The sequence below is a fragment of the Zootoca vivipara genome, chromosome 2 (assembly GCF_963506605.1).
Source record: "Zootoca vivipara chromosome 2, rZooViv1.1, whole genome shotgun sequence".
NCBI lineage: Eukaryota > Metazoa > Chordata > Lepidosauria > Squamata > Lacertidae > Zootoca > Zootoca vivipara.
The window spans coordinates 78518363-78538001 of record NC_083277.1 but is presented as its reverse complement, the minus strand read 5'-3'; the positions used below and the strand labels follow the sequence as shown (position 1 = coordinate 78538001).

The window sequence follows — 19639 nt, the reverse complement described above, 5'->3', positions numbered from 1 at the left end:
ATTAGATTTAAAGACTGGCACAAGTGTGAATCCATAGTGGTAAAGGCACAATACAAATTAAAATTAACAAGGGATATTGACATAGTCAATGAGCCCAGCTGTGTACATTAAAAGTAAGAAAAGAAATCATGGGTCGCCATCTCTGTGTAAAAGTGACACATACAAAACCCATAATGTTCCAGTGCCTACTCTGCTTCAGCTTTCACTGAAAGAGACAAATTAATCAGATGAAGATAACCAAGAAAGAGAAGAAATACAGGTCGGGGCAGGAAATGAATAGATCATATTTTAATAAATTTAAATCAACATGGTCTGATGAAGTATACTTTTGGGTGCTGAGGGAATTAGCTGAAGAAATTGCAAAGCTATTAGCAATTATCTTTGAGGGCTCCTGGAAGTCAGGTGAAGGGAAGCTAGAGAGAAAAGGAAGGGTCAGGAATTATAGATCCGTTTGTCTTATTTCTGAAAAAGGTAAAATAAATGATGAAAAGATGAAAACCAGCTTGTGAGCAGATGGAAGGAAATGGGATGGCTGTTAGTAGCCGAAATGGATTGTTAAGCTCGTCATACTAAATAAATCTATGATGAAGATCCATGAGCCCAATAAGCCATACTACTTGCAGTTGTATACTGATGAAGTCCCGTTAGCTTCAACAGTTTATGGATTGTGGCCTCTAGTTTTTCTTTCTTTCTTTCTTTCATGGGATAGCTGGTATAATGGGTGGATAGTATGTAGTCTAAACTCTTGATTTCATTTCATTAATTCTTTGTATGCAGTTGTACAGTATTGTTCTTTCAATCTAGAGGATGATGTACAATTGAAAGAAAAATGATCACTTCAGACCAGTGCTATTTTTTTTTAGGAAAAGCGGTGGTGGAACTCACAATGAACGCCTCCCATGTTCTCTTATAATGGCAATGGCACCCACCTGAGAGATGCCGGAACTCAGTTCTAGTGAGTTCCATATGAGAAAAAGTCCTTCTTCCTACTGTCTTAGAATGGATGTACAGTGGTACCTCGGTTTATGAACACAATTGGTTCCGGAAGTCTGTTCATAAACTGAAGCGTTCATAAACTGAAGCGAACTTTCCCATTGAAAGTAATGGAAAGTGGATTGATCCGTTCCAGACAGTCCGCGGACTACTTAAACTGAAGCGTTCATAAACTGAAGCGAACTTTCCCATTGAAAGTAATGGAAAGTGGATTAATCCGTTCCAGACGGGTCCGCGGAGTACTTAAACTGAAATGTTCATAAACTGAAGCATGGGTGTAATTGGTTCCGGAAGTCTGTTCATAAACTGAAGCGTTCATAAACTGAAGTGAACTTTCCCATTGAAAGTAATGGAAAATGAATTAATCCGTTCCAGATGGGTCCGTGGCGTTCATAAACCGAAAATTCATAAACCGAGGTGTTCATAAACCGAGGTTCCACTGTAGCTCTAAACTGAAAATATTCAGCATTTGCATGTTATATGAAAGACAAAGAGAACTTAAAACCTTAATCATTCTAAAAGGAATTGTTTTCAGCCACCATGGCAAAAGTACAGGGGCGTAGCCAGGATCTAAACTAGGGGGGGGCAAGCCATGGTCGTTCAGGGGCGGGGCCAAGGCACGGAAGGGGAGGGGCCACAAAGTGGGTGGGGCTAAAGGGCCAGCGGGCCTGATGACATCGTGGCGGTGGCAGCAGCGGCCACCTTGTGCTTCTGGGGCTGGTAGCGTTGGCGGCTACCCTGCTTGGCTGGAGAGGACGGGAGGGTCGGGCAGGCGAGAGGGGGTGGCAGGGCGGGCGAGGGCGAGGCAAGGCATGGCCGCAGCCACGACGGCTCCGAGGCGTTGCTGCATATCAGCATAATATTTCAACCATGGTTCAAGCCCCACCTTAGGAAAAAAATCCTGCATTGCAGCGGGTTGGACTAGATGACCCTTGTGGTCCCTTCCGACTACAATTCTACGATTCTATTGATATATTACCATACCATATGCATCGTTCTGCTTTCTTGAATTGTCCTACTCCTAGGCATAGCAGCCAACTCCTAGAGGCCTAGGTGCCTCCCCCCCCCCAATTACTGGTAAATACCGTATTTGAAAGAGTCATCCCCCCATGTTGATGGGCTTTCTATGTGGGGCTTATCTGCCCCCCCGTATTTTATTAAGGATGGAAGAGGGAGGGAAGGAAGGAAGAAATAGAGAGAGGGATAACTCATATTTGTGGGTGCCTCTGGGTGACGCTGTGATGCTGGAACTCTGCATGTACAGGAGCCTTGTAAGCAGCTTTCTCTCTGCTTGATTTACAGCAGGCACGTCCAACAGGTAGATTGTGATCTACCAGTAGATCACTGGATGTCTGTGGTAGATCACTGGTAGGTCACTGGCACCCCTAAAAAAAGCTCACCCAAAATTTTCCACCTCCCACAAAAAGTTGAACTATGACCTGAAGCCCTAAACAAAAATGGGCCTCCCTCCCTCCTAAAAGAAGCTCAACAAGTTTGACCTAAACCCCAAAAAACAGGGCTTCCCTTCCTTTAAAAAAAACTCAACAGCTTTGACCTGAACCCCCCAAAAGGGGGTAGATCACCCCCAGTTTTAAACTCTGAGTAGATCAGAGTCTGGCCACCCCTGATTTACAGTATACAGATGCAGGAGGAGGGGCAGACTGGAACACCAATGCTTTTTATAAACATCACTGTGTGTGTCAAAGCTACAGCCCCCCCTTTCTTATTCACTTCTTTTTAGCCTTGCAGAGCCACCTTAGTCAAATTGAATCCTCTGAGTCTGCACCCTCATTAAATCGCCAATAGAACTCTTAATGCTCCTGAATGCTCATCAACAACTCCCACTTAAGAACAATAGGGTGAAATGGTCAGCTATCGAATCTTGCCTGGGGATATATGCTCCATTGTCTTAACTGCTTAACTACTGGTAGCCGCTTTGCTTTATTTATTTGATGTGTTTTTGTTACTGCTGTGTCCCCCCCCCCCCAGCAAGCGGAGACTTAGCTGCTCTTGCTAAAGCAAAGCCCTTTCCACTTCAGTTTTTGGAGGGGAAAAGTGCTGGTTATGGTCTGTAAAATACATTAATTTTTTTGCTTCTAGGGGGGGCAGCTGCCCCCTCCTGCCCCCCTGCCTACGCCCATGCAAAAGTATCTTCCTCCTGGACTAGAATACTTTCTGCATGCTAGTACAGTGGTACCTCGAGTTACAAACACCTCAGGTTACAAACGCTTCAGGTTACAAACTCCGCTAGGTAACCTGGAAGAGTTACCTTGAGTTGAGAACTTTGCCCCAGGATGAGAATGGAAATTGTGTGCCGGCGGCGCAGCAGCAGCAAGAGGCCCCATTAGCGAAAGCACACATCTAGTTAAGAACAGTTTCAGGTTAAGAATGGATCTTCGGGACAAATTAAGTTCCTAACTAGAGGTACCACTGTATGTCTGTTTCTACCCTCACAGCCTTCTCACATTTCCCCCCCTTCTCACCATCATCAACCATGCTTCAAACACCACGGACCATGGCAAAACAGGTGGCTCTTGAGGCCCTGCTTAAAGAAACAATATGATAATTGAAGATGTAGCTAGAGATTAGAAACTGACAGAATTATAACTTAGTACTCACAATACTCCTCGGAAATAGCAATGTTTTCTGTTTTTGTGTGGGGGCACAGGACACCACCAAATGGGTTGTCATCCTCCAAGCACTCAAAGGCAGGAAAAGCATCATCGTTGTTGTTGTTGTTGTTGTTTAGTCGTGTCCGACTCTTTGTGACCCCATGGACCAAAGCACGCCAGGCACTCCTGTCTTCCACTGCCTCCCTCAGTTTGGTCAGACACATGTTGGTAGCTTCAAGAACAAAGTCCAGCCATCTCGTCCTCTGTCGTCCCCTTCTCCATCATTACAGTACTCCAAAATGATCTTTAGAGTTGTTCTTCCCTTGGAGAGCCAGTTCATTTTTCCTGTCTCTCTTGAAAGGGATCTGATTTTGATGGTTCCCTTGTGGCCTTCTAATTCTGGTTCTGTGTATGTGTTCGAGTGCAGAGAATTTGGGTGCAGTGAAGAATATGTGTGTGATTACACACTTAGGGTAAAGTTATCATTTTCTCTCTTAATTCAGAACTCTCTTTGTCTGGGATTTCCCCCAGCCCCTGTACATTGGTGCTGATCTCCCTGAGGCATCACCTTCCCCTCAGCATCTGTATATGTTAGATTCCCTTGCTAATTAATTCATAGCTGATTTCCCCTTTACTATTTAATTAATTCTTACTTTATCCCTTCCCTATTGATCAGTTCTACAACTAATCATATATACCTTGACCCGATCAACCTCTAAACTCATCCCTTTCAAAATCCGTTGCCAGACTTTATACAAAATTTTCTGAGCTGCTGCTTACCGCCTGTTTAAAATCCTACCTAGCTGAGTCTCAACTTACTGGACCGATTATGCAGCAACATGACAAAAACATCAAACAAAAGGGCAGCCAAGTCCTCAGCCAAGACCAGAAGGACAAGCAAAGTAGCTGGCATGCTGGACATGGCAGACCTAGAGGAGTAGAGATATGGCATGGCAACTGACACCTGCCATTTTCTGAGTGCTAAAGACACAAGTGGAGGTGCAGAATGGCCTGATAGGCCCTGTGGGAGTGATGGAAGGCACCAGAGCTGGGCAAAACCCAAACAGCCCCACAGTGGTGGTAGTGGCAGCAGGTCACATTGTCCCAAGAGGGCTAGTATGTCCTGCAGTAGCAGCAGTGGCAGACACTGTATTGAAATCTTTGAGACCCAGGTATGCTAGAATTTCCTAGACATTTTGGTTGGGATTCAAAGTAGTGCAAGTGCCCTGGTACACTCTAAATCTGTTCTAGTGTTCCCCCAACCCAGCGGAGCAGTTTTGGGAGTGAGGGCTTGTTGGGGAAGGAGAAGGGGGAAAGGTTCCATTGTGTGAGTGGGCCCTATTCTGTGCATGCAACAATTTGGAGGCTAGAAGGAAGCCAAGTCAAGCCTAGCACTAGTTCTTAATTACAAATTTCTTGTAATATCAAGCTGGAATGGAAAGAGTTTAAGAAGAGGAGCCAAAAGTGATTGGTCCCTCAGATGAACCAATGAAGAAACTCTGAAGTCCTATCATTCTGTCTGCTGTAGCCTGATTAAATGTGTAGTGCTAAATGGCAGTTAAAGGAGAAACGTGATAAAGCTTCTCTCAGCAGTGCGAATGGAAAGGCCTTCCAGTTCCGTATTTCCCTTTACTGATGGAAAATGCTAAGATTTATTTTGGGGGAAAGCTTCACCCCACCCAGAAATGCATTTTGTGCCCTTATGTGTCCCTTCCTGGATCCCACCCCCACCCACCCCCGATGCTACCACTGTTCAACAGCCACACAGAATGATTCAAAGTGCAGAACTTAAGGGTGTGTGTTTTGTCTGCTTAGCAAACTTTTATATCAGTACAGTAATGCTGAAGGGGGCTTGGCAAGGTGGCATTTACTGGTATTTTTCGCAGAACTACTCAGTGCAGAATGGCAGGAGAAATTAAGGGAAAGGGGAATCCAAACCCCATCACAGGTAAAATAGCTGCTGGGATAAAATAGCTCACACTTTCAGATACAGATGCACGTGTGGAAACAGGCAATTGTTACAAGTTCATCAAAGGTTGTGCTCTTGTTTGGCATGTTCATCAGGGATCTGATGTTTTCCTGATCAGCACGTTTAGTGGGATTGTTCAGTACTATTCTTCCCACCAAATCTGCCTCTCACCCACTTAAACATAACAGCACTGGTGTGAATGTATGGTACACTAGAGTCATTTGCAGAGCTGGAAAAAAAAACGTGTTTCTATCAATATGGATATCTTGTGTTGACAACCTGGTTTATGCTGACTTAAGCATTCAGACTGACAGCTTAAATCAGGTAACAGAAAGAGAGCCTTTCCATCTATTGTAGCCTTTCCATCTCTTCTCAACAGGATAAAGCTTTTGTAAATTAGAGGGGTAATTATTTTGAGAGATTCTACAGAAAAACACAAGGAATTATATTCTTAATGACTCTCAGTTACAGAAATTGCTATGTACAGGTTTGTGCTGTTGGAACATCTGCAGAATTAGAACTGAATAAAAGCCACTTAGGTATTCCAATGTTTGGAATATTGTGGTTTTGTTTTCAAATTAGCCCTGCCTGCAACTTTGTTTTGATGATCTCCCCTTCCTTTGTTTTTCTGGCTAGATTCAGCTTTTGGAATTTCTTCCAGAGCAAGCAGAGTGACCTTTTTATATTTTCAGATTCCCAAAATAGATAGCCTAAAGAACAACTGCACGTGTTTGCTCTAGTTCATTGCAGCAAGGCAGAACCTGCTGAGCACAGATCCATCAAATTGTGTCAATTCAGACTGTACATTCTGTGCACTGACCTTTTTCACAGAGTGTTTGTTTTGTTTTTGTTTTTTTGTGTGTGTTTAGTTGATTGCTTGGATCCTTCCTGCTCCAACCATGGTGTCTGTGTAAATGGAGAGTGTCTCTGCAGCCCAGGCTGGGGAGGCTTAAATTGTGAACTTCCACGTGCCCAGTGCCCAGACCAGTGTAGTGGGCATGGCACATACCTCTCTGACACAGGCCTCTGTAACTGTGATCCCAACTGGATGGGTCCAGACTGCTCCGTTGGTAAGAAAAACATTTAATTTGTGCAATTTATTTTAGCCTTTTGAAATCTTAATAGTCAATGGTCCTTGACTACTCATTCAAGACAGTACAAATCAGTGATTCAGCTCAGTAACTCAACTGTTACAGTGACTGCTACACTTCTAAGGTAAGTTCAGACACCTGTATTGAAGCTCTCTTAATGATTTTGATGAGTCTGTGCTTCTCCCACACATGAAGGTATAGTATATGATGCATATTTTTTCATTCTAATTTTTTCATTGATTAGAGTAATACAATGTAATTTTGAAATTTAGTTCTTGCCCCACTATTCTCACTTTCTATTTTAAGGCAAAATATTGATTGTCCCCTCCTCACGTATCCATATGATCCTTGGTAACTAACATGATTCCATCCTACTTACTCTCACTCCTCAAAAGGTATCTGAATGATAATATAGCTGGCATATATTGCTGACACATAAGGTCAAAAGACAAAAGATTTGCACTTCCAATTTATTTCATTTTTGGAGGCTGTATTTTGTAGCATGGTCATGAAGAAGCACCCTGGCATCTAAATGTGGCAGTTCAGAGTACATCCAACATATTGGTGATTTAAAATTGTGCTCATTTTCTTAGGTATTAATTGGGGTGAATCTTGGAGCTAGGCTGGTTTACTCAGATGTCTGTAGCAGAAATTTCAGTTTGGCCTTCTCAGCAGAATTGCAAAGGCTTGAGTAGGTCGTAGCAACCATTTCATTTCCAAAGGTGTAGCCCTTCTGCATACCTTGCCAATGATAGTGCAAATCCGTAAGTCTGCCCTAAATCCAAGATGCTGCCAGTACCCATGACAATGCTTGCCAATAACTGAATTCCTCTTTTTTCTCCCCCCAGAAGTGTGCTCTGTAGACTGTGGCACCCATGGTGTCTGCATTGGCGGAGCATGTCGCTGTGAAGAGGGCTGGACGGGGGTAGCCTGTGACCAACGTGTCTGCCATCCCCGCTGCACAGAGCATGGAACTTGTAAAGATGGGAAATGTGAATGCCGAGAGGGCTGGAATGGGGAGCACTGCACCATTGGTAGGCAAACGACAGCCACCGAAACAGGCACATATTGCTTTCTTTTCATAACTTGTAGAAACATAGTTACTATTGTGTATGGCAAAGGGCTGTCCCTTTATGGACTCTTATGCTTCCAGTTTTTAGTATTATTGTGGTCTTGGTTTTTTATGCTGACATTTGTATTTATGATTTTGTTCAGATGTGGGTTGTTTTATATTTTATAAATAATTAATTTTATAACTGCAGTTTTATAACTGTAGCAGTCATCAATTTCTATTGAAAAATATTTAGGTTATAAGTTTTTATACAGTGGAACCTCGGTTTACGCCTACCTCCGTTTATGAACACCTCCGTTTACGAATGCCGCAGACCCGGAAGTGTTTACATCCGGGTTCCGCGGCGCTCGGATGCGCAGAAGCGATCTGTGCAGTGCGTGTGTGCGCTGAAGCATGCCTTCGGCGTGCAAACACCTCCGCGGAACAGATTGCATTCGCAAACCGAGGTACCACTGTAAGCAAAAAAGCAAGCAAACAAACAAACAACACTAACTTTATTTCTGAAACCCCAAGTGGGAAAATGTTTTTCAAGTCAGTACTGAGTTAAATTGTGTACTGATGTAAACTAGGTTTCCACTAAATGATCTACTATTTATTCTATGTGGGTATTACCTACAAGATGAGATTTTCAACTAATTTTGTTTGTGTGTGTGTGTGTGTGTGTGTGTGTGTCCTTCCTTTTTCCACTTCCTGACCTGATGCTTTCTGTTTATTAAATATTCCATTCAAAACACATCACCACAATACCCATCAAGAGCAGGGGTCAAGTTGAGGGGGAACTGGATTCCCGTTGTTACAGAAATAGCTCCCTAGCATTTTCATGCGTTGTTCTGTGACAGTGGTCATGGTGTTTGCCTATAGACTGACACAGCATGGGAGAGCCGAGCCAATGCTACAGCATGCTGGTATACCCTTTCCAAACAGCATGCTACTCAGCACAGCTTTGGAATCATGCCGAGTGCCATGACTAACACAATTGCATCTCCACTGTGATATGTCAGCCTGGAAAGTAATAACAAACATATATCGCTTCAGATGTTTTTGACCATTTTGAATTTTAAACCTAAGTTACTTAATTTATCCATTCAAGATGTATGTTGTGCATGGAAAACCCAGATAGCTGCTGAGAGTTTACTTATGTTGTGTACAAAAGTAATACAAGACTGAGCACATCATTATTTGTAAACCTGGAAGAAAAAATTCTAGAATGTGTGCCTGTTTTCTTTTTTCCTGTGCCATTTATTTAGATAACGAATTCTTTTCAAAATGTCCAGGAGAATTAAAAACAAGCAGATATTCAATATTTCTTTTTTTTACATTTCTTTGGTGGGTGAATGAAACATTTTTAAAAAGGACAAAATTATAATTGAAATTATGATGGCAACTGGAGACTCTAAAAGGACAGCCCTATTACCAGTGACTTGTTTTTGTTTTAAACCAAAGTTATTTGGATGTGTTTGTCAGAATTTTATTTTATTTTTGTTAAGTGTCTTTTTTAAAAAGTCTCTTTGGGTAGCTAAACCTTTTGGGAAACACACTTAAATTAGAAAGAGAAATGACCATATATATATATATATATATATATATATATATATATATATATATATATATCCTACACATATTTAAAGGTGATGCTAGCATACTTCTATAGCATACTTCTAACAGTTTATAAACATTGAATCAATATTCCCAAGCAGATGCAGGCTGGTTTTCTGTTTCTGTTTCTGTTTTGGCCTTATGCCCTTCTACAGCAACAGCAACAGCATCTCTTCTTAATGTGGTTCATTTATTCCTATGGGTAAATTTCAAGACTAATTTCGGTTTATATGAATGTTGTGTCTAATCAATAATTGTTCCAAAAAGGTTTACCTTATTCCACTAACTTTGGGTTAACGTCTTTATTCTTAAAAACGTCTTTATGTATTTTTTGTAACCTAAATGTCTTGCAGTGTGCAATCCTATGCATATCTACTCAGAAGTAAGTCCGAATTAATTCAGTGAGACTTACCCTCAGGTAAGTGTGTATAGGACTGCAATCTTTGTTTGATGTTACTGTGCACCCAACAGGATGAATGTATTTAGATTGCTCAGATATGGTTTGTTCTAGATAACACTTTTTATGCCTATTGGTTAATATTTCCAACTATAAAGGCTAAACTATTAAGAAAACATTTTAATTTGTTTTTCACAAGTGAGAGGGAAAAACAGCCACTTTTGAAGTACTATCAATGTGCACTGCCAGAGTCTTTCCTGCTAATAATTTCCAAAGCATTGTCAGATTTCAACTTCATTTTTCCAGTGTAAAATATTGACGCATAAGCACTCCTCTCAAACTTTGTAGGACTTAACGATTCATACAAAAACTGTAGCCTTATTATTGGTGAATAGAAAATATACTGAGAATGATGTGGCCTTATTATGCTTTAGGATTGGAGCTTACAGAATCTTAAAATGTTTACAAAATTAACTTGAACTTTTATCCTTGAGTTTCTATTTTTTTTCTTTCTCTTTTTTCAACAAATGAATCTCAGCATCCTCACTTCTTTTTACTTCAGTCCTGCCAGGAGCTACATGTACATAGAAGTAGACTTCCCCATAATTTTTCCAAGCTGATAAAGAAATGTGATTCCACATCCTGCCCCTCCTCCCCACATCACCCTCTTCCATATTTCCAAAACTTTCGCTGACAGTGGTGGTGCTAACAGTGGGCTTCACAGCAAGGAGGACCTTGAGGAATGCTGCCCTAGGTTCCCTCAGGGAATGTAGTTTACTTGGGGGGTCCTGGTGTCCAGAATGCAGCTGCAGAAGTGTTCTCAATAAAATTGAAGTCCCAACCCCTACAGTCCCCGATATGAATACTTCAACTGCCAGATTAATTTGAGTGTAAAGGGTGGGAAATGTAAATGCACATAGTCTTAGGTGGTAGCAAGCTTCTTAGGTGGTAGCAAGCTCAGTACAAGCAACGGAGAGGGTTTGGGCTCAGCTCATAATGGGCTGAGAATTCTGAAATACAGGAGATAATTTTTAACACAAACTCACCTATTCTGAACGTGGATCCTCACTACAGGTAAAAACAGTAATGTAGAACTATTGTAGAACATGCAGTGCAGTAATAATAATATATATATATGTTGAAAATGATGTGTTTTCAATCTTAAGAGGTTAAGTGAATATATCTAACTGGAAAATTGGTAATGCAAAAACCTTATGCACCATTTTAAAAATGTACTCATGCCACTGATCTTCACTTAAACAGGCACAGTAGGTGGTGGCCTTATGTCAATGAAGTAGATCCCAGAGATCTTTCTATATGGCATATTGCAACCACTATCCTATTCCTGCACCTGCTAACTCACAGAGAAAAACAGCGATAACAGTGATAATGAAGGTCTGTGGTGTACTTATGAAGTGATTTACAATCATCGGATAAGGTTATAATGAAACCATAGAACAGAAATTACAACTGAGCAGCAACAAAAAGAAATATGCCAATGCAAAGTGAATTCTTGAACATATTACATGCTAAAATCTTACCATGAGAGTTTGGGGTATGTTTCTTTTTTGTTTCTTTTTTGTTATATGATTTGTTTGATGAGTTCAATGTGAAAACCAGAGGTGGTTGCTCTTTTGCTTAGATCAGGGGTGTCAAACTCAAATTCATCGGGGGCCGCATCAGCAGTTTGTTCACCCTCAAAGGGCCGGTTGTGTCTGTAGGACTATGTGTCCACTCTTTATTATCATAAATTATTGTCACTGCATTCAATTATTACTGTTTTTTGTAATAATGTAAGCTCATTCCCGCCCCCACGCGGATCACATTCCTGCGTCGTGGCGCGTGTGTGGGAGGGGATGTAAACGAGGGGAATTTGAACAAAAGGTGGGGATTGACGGCTTCCGGGGGGGGGGGCTCAACTAAACCTTCGGCAGGAAGGAGAAAGCCACTGCTAGGATTAAAAACCTGCAGATGGAAAGAGGGCTTCCCTCTCCCGCCCTGCGCACACCCAAACCCCGCTAGGCAGGATGCCACATGCTGCAACCCACCCCATGCTTTGGAGAGGGGCAGGAACATGCGGTGCAGCACCAACTCCCTGCTTTGCTTTTGCATCCTCCCTCCTCAGCGCCAGAGTCCCTTCCCCTCGCGCTGAGGGAGGGCAGCGGATTTCCCGAGGAGGAAGGCGGCGGCAGCCCCAGCGGACGTGCATCTTCGCCTCAGAGCTGCTCTTCCCCCCACCCATGCTGTTGTTGTCTTCGACACCGCCTCTCCCTACCGGGACTGCAGGCAGAGGAGGCTTGAAAACCTCCCCTCCCAAAAAAAAAATTCCCCTCCCACCTACTCAAACCGCAAGGTGACTCCATCTGGAGCCCTACATCACGAGGGGCTGAGAGGAGGCGGCGGCAGAGCGGGAAGAGCAGGAACCCGTGCCGTCGCCGCCGCCTCCCTCCCGGCCGCCCCCCGGGGAGCAGCTCCACCAGAACTGAGAAGCCAAAGGGCGGCTCGGGGGTGGGGGGCAGAGCAAAAGCCAGGCACCCTCCCGAGTGTCGATGAGGAGAAAACGGGGGAAGAGGGAAGAGAAACCCGGCTCCATCGAGAGCGGCTGTTGCGCTTCGCCTACTTCCCCCTCAGGCTCACTCCGCGTCCCTTTCGCCCACTCGCTCGCCCACCTCCCGGATGCAGCCGAGGAGAGGAAGGGAAGCGGCGGGCGGCGGCTCCCCAGTGCCGCCTCACTCGCTCTCGGAGACAACAGCAAAGCCCGCCAAAAAAAAATCCAGTGCTGCTCCATCCCGGCACCAACTTTGCCGGCGGCGCCTGTAGGGCTTTCCTACCTCCTCGGCGGGCTTCCTCCTCCTCCTCCTGCATCTCACTTCCCCGTCTGGCCGCTGTGCCACCGCCTCCCTCAGCCTCATTCGAAATTGAAATTCCCTGGCCAAGGCTGTCAGCACGGCTCCAGCGCCCCAGCCTCCGCCTGCAGCCCCGCCCCCGGTTTTGACCCTCGGCCAATCGCAGGCTCCAGAACTACTGTTAGCGGGTATTGTCGGCGGCGGCTACGCGGGCCACATGACGAGGTCTAGCGGGCCGGATTAGGCCCCCGGGCCTTGTGTTTGACACCCGTGGCTTAGATCATCCACTGCCGAGTTGTTATATATACAGAGCCCCATTAAATGTATTGTTGCTTTGTTAACCTCCGCTGAACCTAGATTTCAAACATAAATATGCTGCCTCATTGGACATCTCATGTGAATGGCATTTATTTTCACATGGCAAGAATGATTGTGCAGGAGTGCAGGAAAACATATCCCATAGATCTTAAAGGTAAAGGGACCCCTGACCATTAGGTCCAGTCGTGACTGACTCTGGGGTTGCGCGCTCATCTCGCATTATTGGCCGAGGGAGCCGGCGTATAGCTTCCAGGTCATGTGGCCAGCATGACAAAGCTGCTTCTGGCAAACCAGAGCAGCACATGGAAACGCCGTTTACCTTCCCGCTGTAGCGGTTCCTATTTATCTACTTGCATTTTGACGTGCTTTCGAACTGCTAGGTTGGCAGGAGCTGGGACCGAGCAACGGGAGCTCACCCCGTCACAGGGATTCGAACCGCCGACCTTCTGATCAGCAAGCCCTAGGCTCAGTGGTTTAACCACAGCACCACCTGGGTCCCTTCCCATAGATCTTACAGAGCAGCAAATTTGTCTCTCGCAGTGGTACTTCAGTGTTGAAGCTGATCATCACATCTGATGATGTTATTGAATTTTTTCAAGGAGGCCAGTGACATTGTGCCCCAGAAGTGATGAGGGCATACCTCAGCAACACATTTCTATGAACAAAGAAAAAGGGCCACCTAAAGGTTCATGACTAAGAATAGCCCTTAAGTCTGATATCTTGCTGAGGTGTGGGAGCTATTGGCTCGCAAATTATTGTGCCTTAAATTTGGGACTCAGTAAACCCAAGCCAGATTAATAAGTTTCATGCAACGTGATAGCTATGGTGAAAAAAATAGTTTTGCTGGATCCAAATAAAAATTTAAACAATGAGAGAACACATTTAAACAGGTTAGGTTTGTAAATGTGTTTTGCAAACCTGTGGGATACTGTTGACCCCTGATACCATTTTTGGTGATGTTAAGGAAAGTGGGTGATTTGCCTACCATAAAATAAACAAAATATTAGTGTGGGTGTTTTACCTTCTATGTTTCTTTCCCACATGAAATAAACAGAACAGATTCTGAGCTAAACATCTGTAGACATGACAAGTAACTAGTTACTTTAAACAGCATTTGTTTGAGTCAGTGTGACCCTTAGCACCTTTATGTGCATTACGTCAAGAACCATAAGGCTAAAAACATTGATTTTTCACTTTTAAAAAATGAAGGGGTGATGAAACACCACATGGTTGAGGACTCTTGGAATACAGAGTTGTAGAAGACTTTACATAGAAGTCTTGTTAATGTTTTTGAGGGCTGCTGCGGTGTGTTTGATCCCACTTTTCAGTGAAGAGTTAAACTGAGCTTTACTCACATGTATAATATTTTTTAAAACAGCACACACTCAAATACATGTAATATTTGGTATTATATTTTATTCAACTGGATATTTCTGCGGCAAAAGCCCATGTAAAAGTGCTTTCATTTTTGACCCTATTCCTTGGCATGACAAAATAATAATATTGTGCATTAGATTGTGACTATTGGTATTCACCACTAATCTTACTGTATAGAGCAGTAGATTGATAAGATCACCTTAAAACATTTGCCCTTTTAGGAATCATACAAACATTCTGCTTTTTCCAGGCTGAGGAAGCAGAAGGGGTGGAGAGTATTAGGGAAGGGGGAAAGAGTTGCAATCAAGAATATTGCTTGCATTTCATCTACTGTTATAGCTAAGTCAGTAATCAACTAATCTATGCCCAGTAGAACATTGTGTTGCCTTCCAGGACTGCTGGATAGTTTTGTCCCATTAGAATACTCTTTGTGTCAAAGATTTCTTTTTTTTCTTACTGATTTCCTTAAAGTAATTACAATAGCAGCTTTAAAAAAGCAGAAACAATTTCCGCAAGAGATGGGATAAAATTTGAAGATAACAAAGAGGGAAATGTGCTACCTCTGACAAAAGCAAGCAATTCTGAAAAAGTGCTGGGGAGGAGAGGGTATCATATTCCTGTAGTTATTTCTAGCCCTTTCAGTCCAATCTATAAGAAAGTGAGAAAAGAGACATGACTAGATAAAGAATACAAATACCACCTTCTGCTTAATCAACAAAGTTTCTACAATAGAGATTTAAATGTCTTCATCCAATGTGATCAGTACTACATTTTCTTTTGTGTGAGAGAACATATGACATTTGCCTAAATCAGGCATCCCCAAACTTCGGCCCTCCAGATGTTTTGGACTACAATTCCCATCTTCCCCAACCACTGGTCCTGTTAGCTAGGGATCATGGGAGTTGTAGGCCAAAACATCTGGAGGGCCACAGTTTGGGGATGCCTGGCCTAAATCTATGTTGAAACAAACTTATAATGAAATAATATCTTAATTGCCAAGCCGTCTTCTCAGGCACACCTGAGTTTAGTAAAAGAAACTGTGGCTTTGCTAGCCAGGTGCAGTGAGTCCGAGGTGACCAGGGCCAGGGTATGGGAAGCAACAATAATGGCATGACAATGTCTTAGGATCAAAATGGCCACAACATTTCTTGTTCGCTGGTGCAGCAATCATTCTGCCTCTCCCCCCGCTCTGGCATCCATGTGTGATAAGGCTATTGATGCTGTGGTGGTCTCATTGGCTGGTAACTGCGCACTAATAGGTCTTAGCACATTCATGTGCAGGTTTACTCAGAAATAATTCACATTGTGTTGAATAGAACTTACTCTCAAATAAGTATCAGTAATTTAGTGGAATTTTAAGTGTGCTTCATTTTTTGTAGCTTGCATCTACTTGGGTTACAATTTTGTTCTGTCTGCTGGTAGGGTAAAAACATAATTAATTATATTCAGGCTTTATTGAGAATCAACAGTTGCTTATTGTATGATCTTCTAGGAACGGATAAAACACAATTTCAATACGAATATCAATTATCTCTCACTTAACTTGGCGCCTCTAGTCATGACTAGAAAATGCCACACAATGTTGCCATTTTTCCCCTTTCCATTTATTTATGTGCAAAACATACAACCTTATTCCTTCTCTGGGCCACTTTAAAAGGCAATCAGTGCACTTCTCAGCTGTGTACCTCTCAGCTGTGTCATGCAGGACTTCAAAGAGCTGCGTCCTGCAGATAGCTGTAAATAACTTCCTGACTTAAATAATAATATTTCTTTCCTATGTCTACATGGGCTATATTGATTTTTCTATCAATTCTGGAACTTTTATGAAGCCCCAGAAAGAAAAGAAAACTGAAATAGGATTGATCAAGCTGCTGATCTAACTGCTGAAAGGACAGAGCTGATTTTGCTGTCCTGAAGTGTACACTAGCCAACTGTTAATGTCCCAACAATGTGTTTTCTATGTTATTTTATACCCTGTAGTGTCAACCACCAGTTTCCGTTAGTGAAGGTATTACACGGTATTGCTGGAAACAAAATAACAGAGATATTTTAACTGTAGAGATAAACTCTGGTGGTAGTCAGGTGCTCACTATTGGAAGTCAAATAAAAAGTAGGGAGCTCCTTAAAAAGAAGAAAATCTCAGAGCCACACATGAAAATGATTTGCAGAATTGGTCTATACATTATTATTTTATTGCATCATACTTTTAATTCTTGAATGAAAAATCCAGAATATTCAGCTAACTATTGAGACTGAAATCATGCATTTCCAGACATCAGCTGCATATTGAAGTTGTATGTATATAGAAAGTTGCAAATGATCTGGGTGATACTCTCTTGTAGAGCTCAGATGAAGCACACTCACTGAGGTCAGTGGAACTACTTGTAAGTAAACTTGCCAAGTTCCATCTTTATCTTTAAAAAAAATTAAAAAAATAAAAGTAAGAAAAAATTCTTTGTTAAATTGTTTAATAATAATAATAATAATAATTTATTTATACCCCGCCTATCTGGCTGGGTTTCCCCACCCACTCTGGGCAGCTTCTAACAAAAGATTAAAACATAAGTTATTAAAAACTTCCCTAAACAGGGCTGCCTTCATGTGTCTTCTAAACATCAGATAGTTGTTTATTTATTTGACATCTAATGGGCTAGATGGTGGCATTATTTCCACAGGCATCATGTTTGGTTTTATGGAGATGCCTTAGAGTTGTAAACACAAATTCTCAACCAACTTAATCCTCATCAAGACCTTGGTGAAGGGCTGGTATTGGCACTATTTCAGTATAATTCAGTCATTTCTGCTACTAGTTGAATATATTTGAAAAAACAATCTCTTGTGACTTATCACTCCTTACACCAAAAATGTAACCGAGCCTCTCAGGTTTTTTATGTACATACGAGTGTTGCTAATGTGGGATAAGAAGCAAAAGAGACATTTTACAATTAGATTTACATTGTGGTCTGATATATTACTAGGAATCGTAGGATGTAAATGAATAATGCCCTTGTAACAGTCTTACTACATGTGACACTGACCATGCCATTTGGGCTTGAGTGCAGATGTGGATTGGGACTGTGGTATGGAGGGTAGGCAGAATTGCACTGATGCAATTCATTAGGTGAATCCCATCTCATATGGTTTATCATTTAAAGCCAAATCGCACAATGTGTGATCTAGGCTGTCCCCAGCAATTTAGCTATGATTCCAATAATCACTGTGGCTGAAAAATGTATTGTACGGTTGCAAAAATTCCTGCCAGATTACAGCAACTGTTGCATGTGTAGACTGACTGATTTACAGCATTCTCCGTATAATAGGTTGCTCCAGATGCAGGACATGCAGCTGGTTTTTCATGATGTGAACTGCTCAGTCGCAGCTGATGTGCAAGAGACAGTCTGTCCTCCCCACCCCACCCCATAGCAGCTTGGATGATGTTTTATGTGATCCCAGTGTTTAATTTGTAATGGCAATTGTCATGTCACATGTTTTTTCTTTCATCAAGACTATTTCCCCCCCACTTTGGGTTTTCAAACAAGCAAACGAGCAAGTTGTTTCTTTCCATTCCTGTTTCAATACTATCCTATAAGACTCATAGTATTCTAAATCCTATAAGATTTTCATAGTACTCTAAGAAAATATGTAAATCAAAAGGCACTAGGTTTGCTGTATTGGTAACAGGGAACCATAATTTTGAAAAACTGCCTTCAAGATGCAGGTTTATTGCTTTTCTCCTAATCCCATTATATCTATATTGATGCATTAGCCGTCCAGTGTAGAGTAGCTCAATCAACTTACAAAGAACAAGGCATGTTATTTATGCACAGCAAAGAAGGACAGCATGTAGGCATTTTGAGGTAGTTATTCTGCATCAAATTACAGGAGTTAATAGAGGTATTTTTCATATAATTAAACATTGATTCATTTCTTAATACAAAAATTTGAAATATACAAGCACTGGTAACTTTAGAATATGTGCTCAATTTTATATGAGTTCTAAGTCAAAACCACAAAGAAGGTCATTATATTTTCTTTAGGCATATGTTAAATAACAAAGCTGTTAGTGAATTATATGTAGCTAAAATTTCGGCTGCATACATTTTAATATTCTCCAAAAGGTCCACCAAATATCTTGAACATGGTCCCAATTCACCATTCAACCAAAAAAAGATAACACCATTAACATGATAGTGATTCCAAATTGCTCTTAATACTTTTTTAAAAAATATGTGAAGGATATTGGAATACAGGCAGCCCCCTGTTTAAGCATGTTCAATATGTGAACCCGGAAGTGACTTGGAAACATCATAAAGATGTCACTGAAATGTCACTAAAAGAGTGGAGCTGGAGTGGAACAGGGTGTCTGCAGTCTTTTTCAATGGGTTTCAGTTATACACGACCAACGCACACTGTGCCTTGGCACATAACCCCTTCGTAAACGGGGGGCTGCCTGTATATATAATTAATTAAAAGTATAGAAATTATAGTCTCATATTTTATTCAAAAAGCTGCATTAAAGTGGGGAAGGAGAGAAAATAAGTATCTTACTAGTTTAGTACAGTAAGGACATTTTACTTAATTCTCTTTCTTTACAAGCTAGTGATTTATTGATCACAAAAGTGGTTCAGCATCAAAATACTGATCTCAAATGGCTTTGAATCTCCCACAAGGAGAGAAATGATGTTATTTTTGCAAATTCAGTTTGTGCAAATACAAAAGGAGTAACTGCCATTGATGACTGTAATTCTCATAAAACCAAAGAAACATCAGTACAGATGAGAGAACATTCTTTTGTTTTTACCACTGGGAATGGTGGAAAGTGGCACTTGGTTCTTTCAGCATGCTGCCATCAACTTTTCAGCACATTGTGAATATAAACTAAGCTGACGTCTTTTGCTTTTCCCTTTAATGAAGCAAGGCAGAATGTGTGTTTTTGCTCTTGCAGACCTATTCCCTCTGTGAGCCAATAAAGAAATTAGCATCATAGCACAAAGCTTTATGGCAGCAGCTTGCTTATCATTAAAGTTAGAAAGAAGGGTTTAATTTTCTTTTTTTAAAAAACTGCATTCCTTTGATTTTAAAGTATCATAACACTTTTACTGGGGTTTTTTTTTGCATGCCACTTCAAAGTTTATTTCATGATAATTATTTGTTCCTTTTTAAAATAAAAAATGAAGCACAATATGAGACAGCATTAGGGTTACAGCATTTGATAAGCTGTACTTCCTGCTTATCTATTTTCAAAGTCTTAAAGGTCTGCTTATCATGTGTGGTCAGGCAGCAGTGCAGGTCAGGAACTCCCCATCCCCTTGGCTCCAATGAGGGACATGGCCAGGGGTTTTCCCAGGCTGGCACAACCCTGTTTGGT

At 41.7% G+C, this 19639-nt stretch overlaps 1 protein-coding gene across 4 annotated transcripts in view; it reads left to right on the top strand.

Moving 5' to 3' along the window:
• Positions 1–19639, top strand: part of TENM2 (teneurin transmembrane protein 2) — a 645216-nt gene that overhangs the window by 537333 nt on the left and 88244 nt on the right. For all 4 annotated transcript variants that reach the window (XM_035105136.2, XM_035105139.2, XM_035105137.2 and 1 more), the window contains 2 exons: positions 6444–6644; positions 7514–7699. In XM_035105136.2, the coding sequence (XP_034961027.1) occupies positions 6444–6644; positions 7514–7699 (387 nt within the window). The remainder of the gene's footprint in view (positions 1–6443; positions 6645–7513; positions 7700–19639) is intronic.